Source organism: Myotis nattereri (genome assembly GCF_964212035.1).
Source record: "Myotis nattereri genome assembly, chromosome: 11".
In the NCBI taxonomy this organism is placed as follows: Eukaryota; Metazoa; Chordata; class Mammalia; order Chiroptera; family Vespertilionidae; genus Myotis; species Myotis nattereri.
In genome coordinates this window covers 76,585,743-76,607,799 of record NC_138086.1, presented here as the reverse complement: position 1 = coordinate 76,607,799, position 22,057 = coordinate 76,585,743, and the positions used below count along the sequence as shown (strand labels likewise).

The 22,057-nt window shown below is 38.8% G+C and overlaps 1 protein-coding gene across 1 annotated transcript in view; it reads right to left on the bottom strand.

Annotated features, from left to right (window-relative positions):
- BBS9 (Bardet-Biedl syndrome 9) overlaps positions 1-22,057 on the bottom strand; it is a 325,628-nt gene that overhangs the window by 138,831 nt on the left and 164,740 nt on the right. The window contains exons 18-19 of the mRNA XM_081102088.1: positions 15,682-15,854; positions 12,550-12,702 (exon numbers count right to left, since the gene is read on the bottom strand). Of these exons, the coding sequence (XP_080958214.1) occupies positions 12,550-12,702; positions 15,682-15,854 (326 nt within the window). The remainder of the gene's footprint in view (positions 1-12,549; positions 12,703-15,681; positions 15,855-22,057) is intronic.

The window sequence follows — 22,057 nt, the reverse complement described above, 5'->3', positions numbered from 1 at the left end:
TCATCCGCAATGACAAAAGGCTAAAATAAGAGGTAATATTTGTATCTCTTCATAATTATCATCAATATTAGGCTATGAGCCATATCAAACACCTTTATATAACTCTTCCAATCACAAAACCTATACATAGTAGTTGCTTAATAAATATTTGCGAGAACAATCCCTTAACCTGAATCTCTTAATCCCTGAATTTCAATGATCAAATACCCTATTCTTTCTAATAAGTTTTTAAATTATTTCCAAATATTTTGACACATCACATTAAACATTTACAGACTGAATAATGCTTTCAAGACTCAAGAACCAGCATAAGATACATTTCCTAGGCTAAATCTAAAGGAGTTAAATTAAGCACACATGTAGGTTTATATAAAAAGCAATAAGAAATACACCAGTTTGTGTTGTTTCTTGAAATCTGATTGAAATCTGAGTTTAAATTTAAATTACAGGAAAAAAGAAGAAATTGATTTCTTTCAAGAAGACAGCTTTGCAAAGTTGCAGAGCTGGTTCCACAGAACCAAGATTTCATCTGTCGCTGGTGAACCCAGCAATAAGGTTGTGGACAAGCAACAGTGTTGAAACCTTGTCAAGAAATATTTTAAATATTAAAAAGTTATGTCAACCCTTGTTCTGTTCATGACTAAACTTGATACAATCAAGAAAAATTAGTTTCGGATGTGGAATACTTCGGGGATTTGAAGTAGTTTGCTAAATAGGAAGCTAAATCCAATTACTTTTCTGAAGATTTGGCATCTTCAACTGAAAACCAATATTCCAATTAACATTAGACAAATATCCAAGCTTATCCACATGTTCCAGGCATCCTTTCTGGCCAACAAGTAGGCTGCATTTCTGTGTTTAATTATTCCCTTATGTATACATAGGGCCTGCATTATACTCGGAGTACATAAGGCCAAAAAAAAAAAAAAATCTTACATTCCTCTGTGGTCCGCTTCTGCATGTGCACAATCCAAATTTAACCTCCTACATATTTTTATCTTTTCTAAGTTAAAAATGTGCCAACACAAGTCTTTTTTTAAAATATGTGATGTTTCAAACTACGTAAATGGAGGTAATATCAAAGGCACTCCCTGAATCACTTCGCTGTACCCAAGAATTACAAACAAAAAACAGCTTCATCATCAAATGTTGCCTCTAGCCTGCCTGAGGTCTAAAGCAATTCAGAGCACCCTGAGCTAGATTATTTATCTACATGGCTCCCTTATCTTGCCAGGAGCGGGGCAGGCAGGGGTGGGGGCATGGGCAGTTGCTAGGCAATGGGTATAGAGTTTCAGTCATGCAACAGGAAACCGTGTGGAGATCTGCTGTCCAAGAGTGTGCACGCAGCTAACAGAGCTACACAGCATACTCACACATGTGAGTTAATGGGGTTAAGCCTATGTAGTTTTTTTAACACAGTTAAAAAAAAAGTGGATGGATTAATAAAATGGGAGATGAGAGAGTAGAGAAAATAAAAGTAGACAGTTCTCATGAGACACGTGTGTGAAAGGGGGAAAGAAAGTATGGATTACATCTCAGAGAGAAACACAAGGAAAAGTTACAGGAGGCAGGTCTACTGTTGGGATAAACTTCTGCATGTTTATAGGCTGTAGGGAAGGAACAGAGAAAGGAAGAGATGGAGAATATATAAGCCAAAGAAATAGCTAAGTAATTAGGATTCCAGAAGCTAGTGGAAGGTCAAAAGGGTCAAGTGGAAAAGTGACCTGAAGAAGAGGAAGGAACCTCATCCTCTGAGACAGGAAGACAGGAGAGGCTTGGTGAGACATGTCGGTCTCAACCTTCCTGACCAATAGGATTGACGCTGTCTCCTGGGAGTGAGAGGAGGAGCAGGGTGAGCAGTGGCCCCAGGAGACTGCTGACTGACTAAGAGCAATGGGAGAAGGGACTGAGTACGGGGAAGCTAGAATTTCAAGCAAATGAACTCGAAGGCATGTTTTCAAGTGGCAGCAGGAACAGAGACAGTGCTCTGATGTGGTTGGCGTCTCAAAGGAAAGGAAAGAAGAGAGAGAGAGAGACTTATGGGATGAGAGAAGATATCACTTGAAATGATCAGTGTTAGTCCATGCCCTACAGCAGGGGTGGGGAACCTTTTTTTCCTGCCAAGGGCCACTTGGATATATATAACATCATTCTCAGGCCATAGAAAATTATCAACTTAAAAATAGCCTGCTGTATCTGGTCAAACATTTAATTAACTTGCCCCTAATACCAGGGCAGGGCCAGACCAAATGGTTTTGTGGGCCATACATGGCTCTCGGGCTGCACGTTCCCCACCCCTGCAAGCAAGGAATGTGAAAATAAATTGAACTTGGAGGCATGTTTTCAAGTAGAAACGGCCCTGATAAAGTGAGAGAGGAAGCTTGCTGCTGTAGCTAATGCAGAATGGAGCAAGCCCACTTCGCCTGTCTGCATTTACTGTTCACCAGTGAAGCCTCTCTTCGCTAACACAGACCTTTCTCTGCAAATCTGTTTGTTAAACAGCCCCCGTACTTCCCCAGTATGTCACTGTTTCTTGCACCGATGGACGAGCAAAGAAACAGTTCCAGTCTCCAGTCATCCAAGAGCTGATAGGTCACCAGGAGAAAAGAGGCTCGAAGTCAAGTAACTATAATGTCAGGCAGAATATAAATGTCACAACACAGGCTTACTCATCATGCTCCTGAGGTTTAAAGCAGTTACAGATGACTGGGAGAGGCAAGATGATTTAGGAAAAGGCTTCAAAAGAGACAGACTTTGGAGGAAGCTTCCAGAAAAGAAGAGGAGTTGAGGTTGGTGGGGAAGGGTGAGGTTCAAGTAGTGAGACTAGCATATGCAAAGGCATGATAAAAGAAATGCATAGGGTAATTTTGATCAAAAGAGAATAGTCTAACAAGCAAATAAAAAGATGTTCAACATTATTAGTCATCAGGAAAAATGCACTAAAATCATAATGAGATATCCAGAGTAAGACAACAGAATGGCTACAATTAAAAAAACAGACAAGCCCTGGCTGGTGTGGCTCCGTTGGTTTAGCATGTACCATGCACCGAAAGGTCACTGGTTCAATTCCCGGTCAAGGCACACACCTGTGTTTCAGGCTCAATCCCCAGTAAGTGGTGTGCAGGAAGCAGCCAATCAATATTTATCTCTCATCAATGTTCTTCTCTCCCTCTCCTTCTCTCTCTCTAAAAAAATCAATAAAAGCACGTTTTTTTTAAAAAAAGCAGACAATAACAAGTGATGGTGATGAAACAGGTGGAGAAACTGGAACCCGCATACATTGCTGGTTGGAATATAAAATGATACCACACTGAGAAAAACATTTGGTCAGTTGCATAAAAAGTTCACCATAAATTTACTATATGACCCTGCAATTCCACTCCTAAGAATCTACCAAGAGAAAACAAAACGTATGTCCACAGAAAGACATTGCATGAATATTCCTAACAGCACTATTTATTTATTGGTCTAAATTGGAAACAACCCAAATGCCTATTGACTGATAAAAACAGATGTGGTGCACCCACACTATGGAATTCCACTCCTCAATAAAAAGGACTAAACTCCTCACACACACTACAACATGGATAAACCTCAAAAACATTGTTTGGTAAAAGGACCCAGATCCAAAAAACTTCTTATTATGTGATTTTATTTACATAAAATAAAGAGACAGAAAGTAGACTAGTAGCTTCTGGTGTTAGGGGTGAGAGGAGATTAAGTGTAAATGGGCATGAGGGAGCTCTGGGGGGAACAGTAATGTTCTAAAATTCAATTGTGGTGATGGCTGCACAACTCTAAGTTTATTAAGAATCACTAAGTGGTACATTTACAGTGGGTGAATTCTGCAGTATGCTAAGTATCCATTAATAAAGCTTTTTTTTTTTTTTTTTGGTCAGAGGATAGGCTAGCTTGACTGGCAAGCAGGTTTTGCAGAAGTAGGGGTGAAGATTAGAAGGAGGTGGGTTGCAGTCTTTAGAAATGTTTGAATGCCAGAGTGAGACAACAGGGGTCTCCTGGAGGTTTGGGAATGGGACAGCACAAAAACAAACAAAGAAAAAGTACAGATAATTACATGGAGAGGGTTAGTGTTATCTGATGTGTCAGATAAGCAGTTGACTCGTTAGATCATAAGGACCAGGATCTATGGGCTTCCTTGAGTTCATGGCCTCAATTTCCCAAGGGCCGATCCTCCTACACACCTCTACCTTGAGTCATGAAGGTGGGGTAAAAGATGGAGGGGGAGATGACCCAGTGAAAATCTATCACTTCCATGGGACACACATCTCCAAACATATATGACCTCTGAGCCCATCATTCTAACTGGTGAGTCAACTGAACAAGAATATTAAGTGCTGGCCAGAAGCCAGTCCCAGATGGGGGAAAGGGCGGTAGAGAATCAATGTTTGGGTGGGAGGGGAGGTTGGATTTCCCTGAAATCTAATATTCTGCTATATGAGATTTGAAAATCATGTAAAAGGAAACTTTAAAATAGAGTGTGAGCCATCATGGAAAATAGTGAAGTACCTGCTGATTTTACTGCACAAAATTCTATTAACGATTCCCAGATAGAGTGACAATATATTTAAATCGATTTAAAGACCAACGTTCAAAGTCATTTCTTTTCATTTAATTGTGTTTACCTACTATGACCTTCTCCCTGGGTATACAGTTGGGTCTCACAAAAATATCTTTTTAAAGAGATACCACCTCAACTTATCCTTGGTTTCATGTGGTACTTTCAAGCAGCACTCAGCACACTGCCAGCACTCTGTTTATTCATACACAAACACACAGCAGGACTGATAAAACTGCTCAGCTACTCACAGATACTCTTATAAAGACTGTACATTCCTTCTTTTAATCCTCCTAGGTCTCTCTAGGAAACTGGCTCTGTTTTCCTTTATTTAAAGAGAGAGGAAGGGGGAGGAAGGAAGGTAGGGAGGAGGGATGTGAGGATTGTGATCATTGTTAATTCACAATTCAAACCATTCAGAACTCCATTTACAAAAAACTAATACAAAAGGCATAAGTGTGCCAGATGGGATTAAACAGGAAGACAGATAACATACATGAAAGAAGACTTCATACAATTACAGATAATTGGAGGCCACTTATATATTTTTCTCTCAACACTGACACAAAAAGATAAGATTTGCATTTCCTTATAATGGGCCCATAAATAGCTTTATTGTAATATTAGACACATCTTGCTTCTGAGTGTATCTCAAAAGACTAATTTAAAAAAAAAAAAAAAAAAGATCAAACAACAAATAGGAGGAAATTGTCCCACAAGAGCATACCCCCTGATTACTTTGGCTTAGAATACTTTTTATCAGACAGGTGATCAAATTTCTGAATCTGATAAATTCACCAAAGCGAAATCCTAACATTGAGTTTACAACCTAGGGAATTGTTCAAACTAACACTAGCAAGCAGAAAACTTAAATACTGACTGAAGAACATGCAGATAAAAGAAATATGCATTTAATTTATAAAAAAAAAAAAATGCATGCCCCAGGGAAGTAAAGCATACCAGATGGATATTAAAAGTAGAATGTTTTTTTAATACACTAATAGGTCTGTTCTCCCTTTGATTTATGTACAACACCCATTAATGTCAATTAGTGCTACATACTTCAACCCAGGGAAGCATAACTCCAATGTTATAATAATACTTTGCACTTACATATTTTGTTTGAAAACTAATTCAGTCTCACAAAGCCCTGTAACTTAGATCCCGATCAGTCAAGTCCACCGAACAATGGTAGCGGGTCAACAGCCACACCCCAGTCTAGGGCTGACATTAGATGACCCCGAAGGCTCCATTTGTTCTTGAAATTCTGAACCACCAGAAAGTTAAGTCTCAGTCCCTTGCCCTATTATGCAGATACAATAAATATTTATGGAGAATGTTACTAGAAGATAAGCACCATGTTGGATGCTTCTCAGACAGATTCTAAGAGTCCAAGGATGAAATTAAAGCAGCAAGGCTCAGAGGGGTTAGCGACATGCCCCAAGTCAAGGAGCCAGGAAGAACTGAAACAAGGACCCAAATCTGTGGACACAAATTTGATGTGTGTTTTTCTTCTTTTCCAAATTCTAAGAGAAAGTTTATTTAGGAAGTTACAGAGGTAGTAGAAGTGAGCCACCTGGGCTGCATGGGCTCAGGAAACAAGTTACAGAGGCAAAAAGGGGAGCTTAGGGAGAGAAAGGCAAAGGTAACATGCTTGGAGGGAAGAAGAGGTGAAAGCGAAAGGCACGGGTGTACTCCTGAGAGGGAGAGCGTACCTTTTTTCCCCTTAATACCTGAATACATGGTTTATGTAAGGGAAGGTTCCTGGTAGTCCCCTAACCATATAAGAGTACTTCCCACTGCTCACTGTTCACATCCAGTGAATGAAACCCATTGGGTCAATGATAGTCTTATCATAAACAAGAATTTAAAAGAACTAAAGGAAATTAAAAATCAAGAAAAGAGGCATTATAAGAAACAATATAAATTGTGAGTTGACGACTATCTGTAGCAAGAACTGTAATGTCCACTAAGGTAGCCACTAGCCACATGTGGATATTTAGCACTTGAAATGTGTTGCAAGTATAAAATAAACCATGTTTTCAAGACTTACTATGTAAAAATATAAATATCGCAATAATTTTTATTAGATTCCATGTAGAAATGGTAACATTAATATCACTTGTTTTATTTTACTTTTTAAATGTGGCTACTAGAAAACTAAAAATTATATATATGGCTCACACTTGGAGCTTCACATCTACTTCTGGGCTAGACCATATAGCCACACACACTTATGAATATTGAATATTTCAGTGATATACTTGTAACAAACACACTTTGGACAACACATTCTAGGTTGCACTCTAACCTCGTTGAAAAAAATTTACATAATTTTGAAAGAGTTTTGTATATGTCTCTCATTTGCCTAAAGGGACTAGTGAGGTTAGGGTCAACAAGACAACACCAACTCTATTCCTATATTCATTCAAGTACAAAGTACAGGTACCTAAGTGCTCTCTTTTGAATAAACTAACTCATCTAATCTAATAATAGACAAACAGGATAATTAACCGTACCTTCGCTATGCCTCCCACTGGCTAATCAGCAAGATATGCAAATTAACCACCAACAAAGATGGCGGTTAATTTGCATACGCGGCTCCGGCCGGAACACGAAGGTGCTGAAGGCGGCTCCAGCCGGAGCGAAGGCCTGGGTGCTGGGTGCCAGAAGAAAACCGGTGCTGGCAGCCAGGGGAAGGGAAGGCCTATTGCATGAATCTTTCCGTGCAACAGGCCTCTAGTCCTATATAATAAAAGGGTAATATGCAAATTGATCTAACAGCAGAACAACTGGGAATGACTGGCCACTATGACACACACTGACCACCAGGGGGCAGACGCTCAATGCAGGAGCTGCCCCCCCTGGTAGTCAGTGTGCTACCACAGGGGGAGCTCTGCTCAGTCACAAGCCAGGCTGACGGCTGACAGCACAGCGGTGGTGGTGGGAGACTCTCCCGCCTCCTCAGCAGCGCTAAGGATGTCCGACTGCAGCTTAGGCCTGCTCCCTGCTGGCAAGTGGACATCCCCTGAGGACTGCCGAGCTGCCAGAGGGATGTCTGACTGCCATCTTAGGCCCAATCCCCCAGGGAGCGGGCCTAAGCCAGCAGGTGGACATCCCTCACAGGGTCCCAGACTGCAAGAGGGCACAGGCCGGGCTGAGTTACCCCCACCCCCAACCCCTACCCCTGCCGAGTGCACAAATTTTTGTGCACCAGGCCTCTAGTATATGAAATAATAACCCAAAATTCTACACATTTGGAAACTAGAGAAATTAGCTTCTAAGGTATACATAAGAGAGAGAAAATATTTCCTCCGAAAATACCAATGAAGACCAAGAGTTGAGGAGCATATCTCATTTTTCTTTTTCTGTTTCTCTTTTAAAATATATTTTTATTGATTTCAGAGAGGGAGAGATAGAAACATCAATGATCAGAATCATTGATTGGCTGCCTCCTGCACACCCCCTACTGAGGATTTGAGCCCGCACCCCAGGTATGGGCCCTGACAGGAAATTGAACCTTTACCTCCTGGTTCATAGGTTGACGTTCAACCACTGAGCCACACCAGCTGGACTATATCCCATTTTTCAAAAAGTTATTATTTCTTTTAACTGTAGTAAAACCCAAAGACTATAAAATTTACCATCTTAACTATTTTTCAAGTGTCTAGTTCAGTAGCATTAAGTATATTCACGAATTGTGAAAAAATTATTTTCATGCTTATCAAATTATGATCATAATATTAAAGGAGATGGTTTAAGAACATAAAGTCAACTAAAACAAATGTATACCATTTTTAATTTTTTTATTTCTTCCAAATCTTTGCACACCTACCTATTATAGACACATTTCATTATTTATTTACTACATATTAACCTGCTTTTTTCAATTACTACAAGTGTTTTCTATTATTCCAGTTTTTTAAATAATGACATGAAATGATATCATTTCAAATAAAACTACAATAACCTAATCATTTTCCAACTATGAAAAGCTGGTTTCTAATTTCTTGCCAAGGTGATTAATACTGTAAATAAACAACTTTGTGAACTATTTTCCAAGAGTAGAAATAAGGGGTAAAGACATACAAACTTCCTTTTTTATTTTTTCTTTAACCATCCTTTTTTTTTTCTTTTGGCATCCCATCCTTTTCTTTGTTAACTTACCTCTTCCATTCATCCCAAACATGTGACTGCAAATTTCTGTGCCCCTTCTGACCTGTTTATTCTCTCCTTCACAGAAAGATTTCTTTTTAGCTCTTAAGTGGGTATAAGAAAAACAAATGCAGCCCATCACCACATCCCAGAGACTTCCTCTCAGTCTATTAGCAGAGTGTTTTCCTTGCCATGGCAAAGAGGAACGCGGGCCTCTGAAGCGTTTCATCACATATTCCTTTGTGTTATCGGCCAAAATCATGCTCATTTGAAAAGTCATAGACCAAAAAGCTCTCAGACTTCTGTGTGACTGAAAATGACTTTTATATATCAATTCCATACAAATAAACAGAGTGGAAGGAAGTTTTAAGCACAGAAAAAGTAACAAATAGCAAAACGAAACCACAGGATCTCTGTTTAAAATTAGGCCTAATACAGCCCCTGTTTTCCACGAGAGAAATTGGCCAAGTGCTTTTCTAGAACATTAATGACTATCAGTCATTACATCACACATATGTCATCTGACACAATTAAACGTTCAGATTAGTAAACATTCTCCCTCTGCTACAACAGAGGGTCAGTGTTCTATGGGGAGGAGAAATCTCGGTACACACAGGAGCATCACAGCACAAGCCAAGCGGAGGGTAAGTCTAAGTTCCCTTCATTCAGTTCAACCCATCAGTCCTGCTTTGACTAACAAACATACGTGAAAATTTTATAATGTGAAGAGAACTTATTTTCCAAAGCTTTTCTGCCAAATGCAATAAGCATTAGCACTGGACGGCAAAGAAAACAGAACTTCAGTAAAAGTCAACACATTAATAGTCGCCTCTTCCCCTGATACCCCAGTTTCAGACGTAATATATCCTTTCGGGAATGCTCCAGATTCCGTTACCTGTCCAGTAGGGTATTCACAATGAATGCTGGGTGGCTGATAATAAATATATGCCACGCATATGCACAAAGAGTTTGCATGAATCTTCTTTTTCTTTAATCCTACTGTAGTTTTGCTAAAGAAAACCTAGGATGTCTACATTCCACCTGGAAATGATTAAAATAAAAATGCCACATGAGTTAGGAAAGCAGGGACTTTGGAATCTGTGACATTGGGCAAGTTGCTTAACTCTGCTCAGAGCCTCAAGTTCTTCATCCATAAAGTGGGAGCAATAACGCCACCCTCGCAAAATGATTGTATTAAATAAAGTGATAAATGAAGCTGACCTAAGACTCAACAGATACTCAACAAATATGAATTTCTCTTCTCTCCCCTTACTTCAGGGGTGGGGAACCTTTTTTCTGCCAAGGGCCATTTGGATATTTATAACATCATTCGAGAGCCATACAAAATTATTAACTTAAAAATTAGCCTGATACGTTTGTCAAACATTCAGTGAACTCACCCCTAACGCCTTTGCAGGGCCAGACAGACATTTCCCACCCCTGCCTTACTTCCTTTCTTAGGTTCTTCAAAACCATATTCAGATGGTTGACAAGGCAGTAATTCCAATTATACAAATGATGAAATTTAGGTGTCTCGCTGCTAAAAATTAAAAAAATAATTTCTCCACATGCTTACTTTCATTTAACATTATACCTCTTCACCTAGAAAGTAAATGGTCTTTCTAAAAGGAAGCCTTTTTCCCCCAAATTTGAGAATAAATTCTTGAAATTGTGGTGAGCAACTGGAAAATCTTCACTCAAGGGGGCCAGGCCCTTCCCGTGTAAGAATCCCAAGATGCTTTCCCCAGAGCAAGAGCACTGGTCCTTCTGCTCAGCGCTGGTGGCCAGGGAGGACTGCCTGGCAGGTGCCCCCATGAGTGCGAGGTGGCAGCAGGCAGACACTAAAGACAGGCATGCTAGTAAGAGTAAAACAATAATGTGGGCGTGTGGGTTCCAGTCACTGTCCAATCAAAAACACAAGCTATAGGAAATGCCTTACAGTTAAAAGCAGGAGACAAGTGCTTGACTGACCCCCTTGTGCACCTAACCTTATAACTATTGACGGGGGATTTTTATGCCAGTGACCACCTGTTGGAAGTCTAAAGAGAGGCTGCAACCCGCAACATGCCTAGAGACAACGAATGCAGAACAGTGCTCCTACGTGAGTTACCCTTGTCACTCCAGGGTCACTTAGCCAGGATGCCTTTCCCAGACGGAAGCCCGGAGCTGTCCAGAGGAGCTCTCACGGACGCTCACTGCACCTCTTTTTCTTCCTTTTGGGGAAATTTGCAGGTGGTTTGGGGGCAGCGGTAATAAAGCCGTTCTGTCTGAAAACTCTACTCTGTCTTTGAACTCTGTCTTGTATTGGAACTCTCGGTCTTCTTGTCCTATTCATCACAAATGAGTATCCTGACAGCCAGGGCCTCCATTGCTGTGGTGTCCAGAGCAACACGGAAATACGGGGCCTTTTTATTCGATAAGTACTAGGGATTTCAAGATGGCCACCACAGAGCATGAGACCAAACATGGGTCCCGTGAGCCCGCCCAGGACAGGGCTGAGGGGAGGATATGCAAGGAGACTGGACAGGGAGTCCATCTCCAAACAACTGGCCGGACTGAGCACGTCAGCAAATGTCCAGGCAGCCTCGTTAGCCTGCACACAACACACATACTCTGCCTGCTTTAAGCATCTCTTGACAAAACTAATGGATCTTAAAGTCCATAGACCACAACTGATTATAAATGAATAAGATTCTAATGACAACAAAAGGTTCTCTAATTCAAAAGTACAGAAAACCTAAGTTCAAGGGTTAGGGAACGTGATTATATTTCTGAAAAGTTGATAAAGAATCAAGCTGGAGAATTTAGCCTTATGTATAATCTTGTAATTTTCATTGGGAAATTATGTTCATGATTTAACTATGTCATTAAAAATTTACTAAAAATAATTAAAATAAAGAACATTATCTAGTTATAATTTAATGTGAATATTTATGATAAAATTGAGTTGTGAATTGCATTGAAACTAAGTCACATTTTCTTATAGTATTCACATTTTTCTTTTGAAAACTTGTTCATTCCCTTTTTTATCTAAAAAGAATGCAGATTCAAGTGAAAACCACTGGTTTTGATCATCTTTTCTGTAACCGTACATATCATGGAAAAACCCAACCCCAAGGCTAAGCAGAAAACATAAAAAAAAAAACAAAAAACAGCACTTTAAGTGTATAAAGACAGGGAAGTCTTGCTATCTGGAAAAGATGGAAAGCATTAAATCAAGCATCCTCATCAAACGCCTTTAAGCACTCCTCTGCCACTGTGTCCACAAAAAGACCCAGCCTCACTAAAGACCAGACTCAGCCAATCTGCAGCCCAGTGCGGTAGGCATGGCAGGAGGCCCGAGGAGGAGAGAGACAAGTCAACAAAGAGATCCCGGGGAGGAGGAGGGAAAAGAAAACCATGAAAAACAAAGCAAATGAAAAGGGCACGGCAGAGAGAGTGTGTGGACCAGAGACCCATCAGGCCAACGACGAGCCATATAACCTCCTGCACGGGAGCACTCCTGTCTGTCTTTGGGGAGCCATGTGCCCCGCACTCCCACATACACCGTGGAGCAGCATCTCTGTAACGACACGGTGAGTACTTACCCCATCGTATGGAAAAAAGCCCAGTGTTCTTTCCAGAGTGCCCTCCTGCTGCTACAGACTTTTCAAATAACCATGAGGATTTCAAGCAGCAAATGTATTATCAATACTGTTTTTGAGGTTTACATATTGGCTATTTTTCTTTCCTCTAGGGAAGCTAACTCTGAAAACACACACCTGATTTTCAAAGTCAACAGCACGTGGCAGAGGTGCTGCCACTGGCCCTGTACTCGCCTGCTTGTGGGTGCCGTCCAGCAGCGTGTCCAGGTGTTGGAGCGGGGCAGGAGTTTTGTCTTTGAACCTTGTTAGCAGCCGGCGCTGGATGGCCCGGAACTGCACAGCTCTTTCGGATAAGAGTTCTTCCAACTTTTCACCATTTATCCGCAGCTACAACAAAGAGTTTCTTAAATTCAGGTTAAATGTGTACGACAAAAATATTTAAAGTAAAAATACAGAAAATTCCAATCAAAGTCTGAAAGAATAATAAAGAAATAAAAACATATCATAGAGTTAAGAATTAAAATGGTGATATTTGGTACATGAATACATAGGTAATACAGTGGAGTAGGTTAAATAAAAATTTAGTAAAGATGCCTAGTATGCCTAGGGAAAAATAGATTATTTAATAAATGTCTTGAGAAAATTAATTAAATACATGGAGAAAAAGAATAAGAATTTCTCCCCCAGTATTTATAGCAAAATTAATTGCAGAGGAATTAAAAGTTTACACACAATAAAAGTACCAGAAAAATTAGAATTTTTACATAATCTCAGGATGAGAAAGACCATTATGAGTATAGTCAAAAGTCAAAAGCCACAAACACACACACACGTGATAAAGGACTGAAAAAAATTAATTCTATATGGTTTACAAAAAGAAAAACATTATGAGTAAAGTGATAAGACAAAAAGCAAACTGCAAAAAGAGCAATAACCACACCGACTAAAGTCATGCCCCTAAACTAATATCCAGAAAGCATCTACAAATCAATGAAAAAGGACCACACCCAATACAAATCATTAAGAAAAAGAGCAACAACCCAATAGAAAAATGAGCAAAATTTACAGAGAAGTTAATACAAATAAGCTCTCACACATACAGCCTTTGACCTACCAATCCCACTTCAAGGATCTTATCTTATGGGTATGCCTGCAAAAGCTAATGTAGATATAAGCATAGTCATTATAAAATAGTTTGTTATTGTAGTAAAGTGTTATTAAAAATCAAAATACTCATCAATAGGGGAACAGATTAAATGAATAAAGATGACTACTTTGCAGGACTACTGGGTACTGATATGCAAGGCTATCCAAAGATACACTAAATGAAACAAAGAAAATAAAAAATACAGAGTAGTATGTACAATGTACTACCACTCATGTATTTTTTTAAAAACAAATCTGTTGACATAGTGGTGATTGCATGAAATAGTTCTAGAATGACGCGCCAAAACCAGATACCAAATGTTGGCCCCAAAGAAGAGATTGGAGGATGAGAATCAGAAATTACTCTTTCCACTGTAATTCTTTCCATAAGTTTTAAATTTAATATTATTAAGATACAAGAAAGCTAGTCAAAGTCATAAAGTAGAAGAAACTCTCTATGAAATTAGATCATGTGAACTACTAATTCAACTTATAAAACAGTCATAACTAGTTCTGAAATAAATATATCCAAAATTTTCAGAAATCAAGCATAGCTAACATTTCTGATATCAAACCAAACTTCCTTATCTTTTCATTATATGTACTTTCCAATACATGATTTAAAAATCTTGGAATTTTATTAGCTTCTTTTAATATCAATGTTAGAAACAAAAAGGAATTAACTAAATACAAGAATATTCTCTTGAAGGGGGAAAAAGCTTTCTTTACCAAAAGTTGTGATAAATTTCTTAAACTAAAATGTTTTAAAAATAATATTTCATCAATAATTATGACGATAATATCAGGATATAAAAAGGGAAACTCTAGTAAGTTCTTCAACTCTATTTGATAATGACGTTATTTGTAATTGGTTTGTATGCACTGAATTTTTCCCTTTATGTTCAGACTGTGTTAAACAAAGTTATTATAGCTTGAAGTCAATGCCTTTAGGATGTTGAAAGGGACTGAAATTAGGTAGACTATTCATGTGACTCTCTCTCTCTCTCTCTCTCTCTCTCTCTCACACACACACACACACACAGACACACACACACACACACCATCCTATATAATAAAAGGGTAATATGCAAATTGACCCTAAAGGCAGAACAACCAGAACGACCTCTGGACCAGTCACTATGAGGAGCACTGACGCCCTCTCGGTTCCTTTCCCCTGCCGGCAGGCTCCGATTGCCTGATGGTGAACGGGGAACCAGTGGTCGGTGGCAGGGAACACGGACAGCGCCAAGCCAAGGCCCCGCCCTGCCGGTCACCCCACACACAGAGGGCGACTCGTGGCAGGGGCAGGACTGGCGAGTGGGCAGGAACAGCGGACCTCTCGGTCCCTTCCCCCGGCTGGCACCAATCATCCGATGGTGAAAGGGGGAACCGGGGGTGGGTGGCAGCGGTGGGGCAGGGCCGGCTGCGAGCAGCCGGGGAAAATGGCCCTGATCGCAAGCCAGGCCTAGGACCGTACCTGCTCAAGAATTTCATGCACTGGGCCTCTAGTAGTTTATAAACAGAAATGCAAAATCCTATTGAGTCCTCAAAAAGTACTCACTCTAGCTTCCTTGAATGATGTTCAAAATTCTTTTGCAATTCCCCTTTGTAATTGCCTACAAAGTCTATCTATAGACCAATAAATAAGTAGAGCCTGGTGAATTTTTTTTAACACATGGGACTTTTAAAACAATTAAATATTCAGGCAACAAAGTTACTGTCAGATCTCATTTATTTAGACATTTAGTCATTTAGCATTTTACTAAGCATCCATGGTGCCAGATACTGGCGAATATTTTATGTGGTTACCCTCATTCAGATGCAGAAGTTGTGGTGTGCTTGTTAAGAAAGGAAAGGAAAAATCACTTTGCTTTACAATCACACCTCATTTATGGCCTGCTAGTGTTAGTCAGCCTAATGGCTGCCGATAAGCTCCAATTGTTTCAACACCGGGTTATTGGGGTCAAAGGTTAAGTCCTCATGTGGAGGAATTAAATCAGCTCTGTTCTGAGGCAAGACCACATGCTTACCTCCAGGCAGCCACTCTTAATTGTCTGCAACTAATCACAAACCAGATTCACAAAAACTACCGTCCATAAAAGAAGAACAGGTTGGAGCATCTGGCCGAATAGCGCGTATCGTACAATTCTTACCTCTGCAGCATCTCTTTCTTTAATGTGTTGAAAAATTATAAATAATATTTGTTCTAATCATACACACCTCAAAATGATGATCAATCAATGCAAAATATTCTTGAAGGGGCATGGATCCTGAAAAAGAACATGCGAAATCTTTGCTTCCCTGCTTTTCAAAATATTCTTGGAGGCGGATAATAAGCTCATTTGTTATGAGCCAAAGATCTTCAAATTGTTCACTCTGAATGCGATATCGTTCTAGGAGAGGAAAAAAAATAATTAATAAAAATGCTTATTACTAGCTGAAAATGCATGAATTGTTACTAACTCTGATAATGAATACCAAAACAAAAAGGACAAAGATTTCTTTGATGGAATATAGGAACAATTTCTACTGGCTTGATAAAATATTTGTAGTGCATTATTGAGGTTTTCTGCATCAGCCACTTAACATTTTCAAATTTAATGCCAAAGGTATGTGGTCACAGTGCCAAGCTATAGAGTATGGCCCTTTTTACTCTGTATGTATCTTATAATACGTTACAGTACAATAAGAAAAAAAGAAAAAAAAAACGCCAAAACCGGTTTGGCTCAGTGGACAGAGCGTCGGCCTGCGGACTGAAAGGTCCCAGGTTCAATTCTGGTCAAGGGCATATACCTGGGTTGCGGGCACATCCCCAGCAGGAGATGTGCAGGAGGCAGCTGATCGATGTTTCTCTCTCATCGATGTTTCTAACTCTCTATCTCTCTCCCTTCCTCTCTTAAAAAATCAATAAAAATATATTTTAAAAAAAAAGAAAAAAAAAACACTCAAATGTGGGTCTTTCTAGAGAACAAACAAACAACACTTTACTTTAAAGGTAAGAAAACAGCCATTGCAAAAATGCAATCTGGTATCATTACAGTAAATTTCCATATCATGGACTAATTCAGCCAAGGAGTGTCCATTAAAGCCGGAAGGCCATTCTATAATAAAGTAGGTTTTCTGAATGTGTATGTTAAAAAATTGACAAATTTATTTATTTATATGTTTTTCCTTATGTGGACACATTTGTAAAATTAAAAGTTTAATTTCACAGAAAAGTTTTCTGTGTGTATTACGGTAATTTTAAATTTATACTGAATAGGTCTAGTCAATGAGTACATTCACCAATCACCGAGAGTAAACAAATGCACACACTGGGGTGCGGGTTAGCGCACATGGAACATCACCTGCTCACGTTAAAACTGCTGCCGTCCTGGAGGTTTGGCTCAGTGGACAGAGCATTGGCCCGAGACTGAAGTTGCAGGTTCAATTCCAGTCAAGGGCACATACCTTGGTTGCAGGCTTGATCCCCGGGAGGCAACCAATCATGTGTCTCTCTCACATCAATGTTTTTCTCTCTCTGTCTCTCCTCCTCCCTTCCACTTCTTTAAAAATCAATCAGGTGAGGATTAACAAAACAAAACAAAATGCTGCAGAAAGTCACACCAAGTGACAACAGAACCAACTACCATGAAGGATGCATGTGCTAATCCTTCTGGACATTGTTTACAAGCAGTGCTCTTGGATTTAAATATGTGGGCTCTACCTGTAGATATGTAGTATCCATTATGTCAATGAAATTACTGGTGTTCTTTCCAACATATGGCTATTCCAGCCGTGGGCAAACTACAGCCCGCGGGCTGGATCCAGCCCGTTTGAAATGAATAAAACTATTGAAAAAAAAGACCGTACCCTTTTATGTAATGATGTTTACTTTGAATTTATATTAGTTCACACAAACACTCCATCCATGCTTTTGTTCCAGCCCTCCGGTCCAGTTTAAGAACCCATTGTGGCCCTCGAGTCAAAAAGTTTGCCCACCCCTGGCCTATTCGCTGAAATTCATTAAAAATAACAGTGAATTAATAACAAAAAAATAACCTGTTAATTTAATTATAAGTAAATCTTGGTTAAAAGCGTTTTTAAATTAGCAGGGTGTTAATTTTCACATATGACATATGGACTAGAATACAAAGTCTGTTAAATTGAGGTCCACAAAATCAAGGGTTTACTGAACCTATAAAAATGCAATTTATCTTTGAATTATAAAATTTCTATCAATCACAATTAGATGTTGAAAAATATTGGTCACACATATGTAATACCCTTTGTAATACTTTAAGCAATAAAAAAAAAGAAAGAAGATAAAAAAAATAAAAAAATATTGGTCAAGCCCTGGTTGGGTAGCTCAATTGGCTGGCAGATCATCCTGTACACCAAAAGGTTGAGGGTTCAGTCCTGGTCAGGGCACATATTTAGGTTATAGGTTCAATCCTCAATCGGGACTCTTTCCAAAGGCAACTGATTGATGTTTTTCTCTCACATTAATGTTTCTCTCTCTCTCTCTCTCTCTCTCTCTCTCTCTCTCTCTCTCTCTCTCTCCCATTTCCACCCTCTCTAAAAATCAATAAAAACATATCTCCTGATGAGGGTTTAAAAATATATATATATATATATATATATATATATATATATGTCAAAAATTTAAAACTATCTGATATAAAAGGTGTGGAGTGAAACAAGTAAAAAATCTAAAGAAAATCAATGAAAAATTCAAATATAAATAAATTTCTAGATACCCCACAGCTACTTGAAATAGATTGAATGTTTATATCCCCCCAAAAATGCATATGTTAAACCCAAATGCCCAATGTGATGGTATTTGGAGGTAGGGCCTTTGGGGGATGATTAGGTCATGAGGTGAAGCTCTCGTGAAAGAGATGAGTGCCCTTATAAAAGAGACCCCAGAGAACTCTCTTGCCCCTTTGCTATATGAGGACATAGCAAACAGATAGACACCTATGAACCTGAAGCAGGCTCTCACCTGGCACCCGCTGTACCAGAGCCATGATCTTGCACTTCCCAGCCTCCAGAACTGCGAGAAGCAAATTTCTATTGTACAAAAGCCACCCAGTCTCTGGTATTTTGTTATAGCAGCCCAACTGGACTAAGACAGTACACTACTATGACCAAGTATAATGCATGAATGTCACCAATAATAGAATTGTAAAAATAATAAACATTTAAATAGATGTAATATTTTCTGTAACATTTGGGGCTTTAATTATTTTCTTACTTTCATCAATACATGAGGGGAAAACAGAAAAACTAATTTTTTATAATAAAAAATTTTACTTGGGATTTAGAAATATAAACACAATTATTTTTAAGTGGATTTTTTTCAGATTACCAAAAATCAACAAGAATTAATGAGTCAAAGGTTTATACGGCATTATTTTGATGATTAAGCATTTTCTTAGTTTTTATGTTTCAAAATAGTTAACATTGCACTGGAAACTTTCCAGAGTCTGCATTTCATGGAAAGGAGAAATAAAAATCTATTTATAATATAACATGAAAGAAGAAAGTTGTATTTCAAAATACACCCTTACAATACTAGTAATTAAAATAGCTGCCAAAATGAACATTCGATTTATTTTTTTTTATCCTTTTTCCTTTGCATCTTGTAATAGCAGCTCAGTGGAAATAATCATTCCAGCTTCCAAATGAAATAAATTTAGATGACTGGAGTGCAGTCAATTGCCATTCCACTCCACTACAAATGGAGAAAATAATGGATTTAACTAAGCAGGGCACAAAAATGCATCACGTCAGTGTCTATTCATGTCAGAACATCTGAAGTTCATCAATATAAATAATGTTTGTATTCATGTCATAAACAAAGCATCAGTATAATTTATACTATTTGGAAATTTTTAAATGCGAGATGGAAAGGCAGATGAAGGCTTTTGGAACCAAGAAGTTTGAGGAAATAATATAAACAATTTCAGTAGATATTAGTATAATATTCTAAATATACAACCTCTTCGATATTAGTGGAAACTGTAGATGATTTCTCTAAATTTACTTTTCAAAAGGCTTTTTCCAAGCTGGATTTATATAATTTGGCCATTGTCCCTTGATAATATAGCTAAGAAGTTCTAAGATAAATATAAAACAGTAATATATTGATGACTCATTGCACACATTAAAGTGCACACAGTGGCATGGGGTGGGTTTCCGGTGACTTTGGATTTGGTCATTACACTTATCTCTAAATCACAAAGCCGCTACTATATAAAATTCCCAGATGGAAGAAAATTCCCTGATTTCTAAAACCCCATGCACTATCCAGCATCTGAGGATACCTTTTCCTCTTTGTGGAGTGCCCTCCACCCAATAATCTCCTACTCATCCTTCAAGATCTTTCACAAACAAAAGCTCTTATGGAACCTCACTCCTTTGGGCTGCAATTGCACCTGAAGTGGGCTTCTGTCAGCACCAAGCTCGAGTATTGGTTCTCTACCTGTCTCTCCCATTAGTCCAGGAGCGCCACCAGAGCCACCAGTGTTTATATCTAACATGTCTGCTGAATGCAAAATGAACAGAGGCAAGAGCAAGCCTCTCACATGCTTTCCTCTGAAGATATTTTGGTTAATATGTTTCAAGATTACATATGCTATGGAATATAAAACAGAAAGCAACCAACAAAACAAAACAAACTCACAGGCATAGACAAAAATGTATGGTGGTTACCAGGGGAAAGGGGGAGTAGGGGGAGAGTGATGAGGGTAAAGGGGGACAAAAGGATAGTGACAGAAAGAGACTATACTTTGTGTGGTGGGTCCACAATGCAATATACAGATGACATATTAATGAAAATAGGTTTACAGTCGTGAGTTTATTCTTTTTTAATATTTATTATTGTATTATTTTCCACATACTTCCATAAACTTAATTTTGCCCACCCCTGTAATGTATTAACCAATGTCACCCCAATAAATTTAATTTCAATAAATAAATAAGTTTTTAAAAGATTACAGATGCTTTCTTTTGGCAGATGCAAAAAGAAAATTTTCCTCAAGGCCCAACCCTTATTCACATACATGACTACAATGTTTTCATTATACCTGAAAGCAAAATAATCAAGAGACAAGCAAAGGACTTTTAAACTTGATCTTATTCAATTCAATCCCTCATTCTAGCATGTTAAAATCTTTCAGGATAATCTTTCATTGTATTACTTATCTTTTCTTTTCCCAAAGGCCTACTCGAGGCTACATAAATTTGCTATTTGCAATTGCTTAACCCTGCTTGTGACACTGAAAATATGTATTTACTCAGCATTCACTGTTAGTGACCAGTTTAGTTGGGAACAGAAATCTAAGTTGAAAATCATTTCCCTCAAATCTTGCAAAAAATTCTTCCATTGTGTTCTAGCATCCAAGACAATCTTCTTGATTCATGTTCTTTGAGTAGCTTGCTTTTTCCTTTTTAATCTTTGAGGATATGCTCCTAATCCTTAGTGCTCCAAGATTTCAAAAACTGTGTCTGGATGTGTTTCTTTTTCTGATTCATTGTGCTAACATCAAACAGGCTCTTTCAATATACGCAACTGCGACATCTCATTTCCCTGAAATCCCTGTCTCCATTGTTGTCTCCATCTTCACAAGCCACTCTCCGAAAGGTGTGACTTACATCCAATCCCTCCTGTCGCAGTAAAATTACAAAAGCTTGTCTTTCAACCCCCTGGACACCCCCAGTGCCCGCCACCCAGGCCCTGTATCCCACCGCCTCTCTCCTTCTCAAAGATTTCATTGCTTTGTGATTCCCTTCTCTTTCCTGATCCTCAGCCTCTCCCACTTAACTCGATCATTTCCATTACTATTCAAACATGTTCTACTATTGCAAATTTAAAACAAAATAAAACCCACACTCCTTCCAGCTACATCTCACTTCTGAATTACTACTGAATTTGGTTGTCCAGGTCTTTCTAAACACTTGCAACACTGGGTCCTCTACATTTATCCGTGGATTAGCTGTAGCTTAGACTGTACCGATTTGAGCTCAGATAGAATTATATCTAGTAAATTGAGTTTTATCAATATTTTTAAAGCTCTGTGAAATTTGCTACTCATGAACTATAAAGATAAGCTATAGAAACATTATTTTAAATATATATTTTTTTATTGATTTCAGAGAGGAAAGGAGAGGGAGAGAGAGATAGAAATATCAATGATGACAATCATTGATTGGTTGCCTCCTGCACACCCTCCACTGGGGATTGAGCCTGCAACCTGAGCATGTGCCCTGACTGGGAATCGAACCATAACCTTCTGGTTCATAAGTCGAAGCTCAACCACTGAGCCACACCAGCTGGGCTAGAGACATTATTGACAAAGTGACTTGTCCTTGTGATATTCAGAAGAGAAATTACATCCTGGATTCAGAATCACAAAAAAGAAAAATGCCAGACACACATTGGGTACAAATTACCTCATTCCTTTCTTGGGGATGGGTATTCTGATAGAGCAGTAGGGAGCACCAACATCTACCTCAACCCCAGAAAACTATACTTTCTTCATATCTATCTCCCTTCATCACCAAGGGCATTTCCTAGGTAGAATTCTGTGAGACACTGAAGTAAAAAAACCAC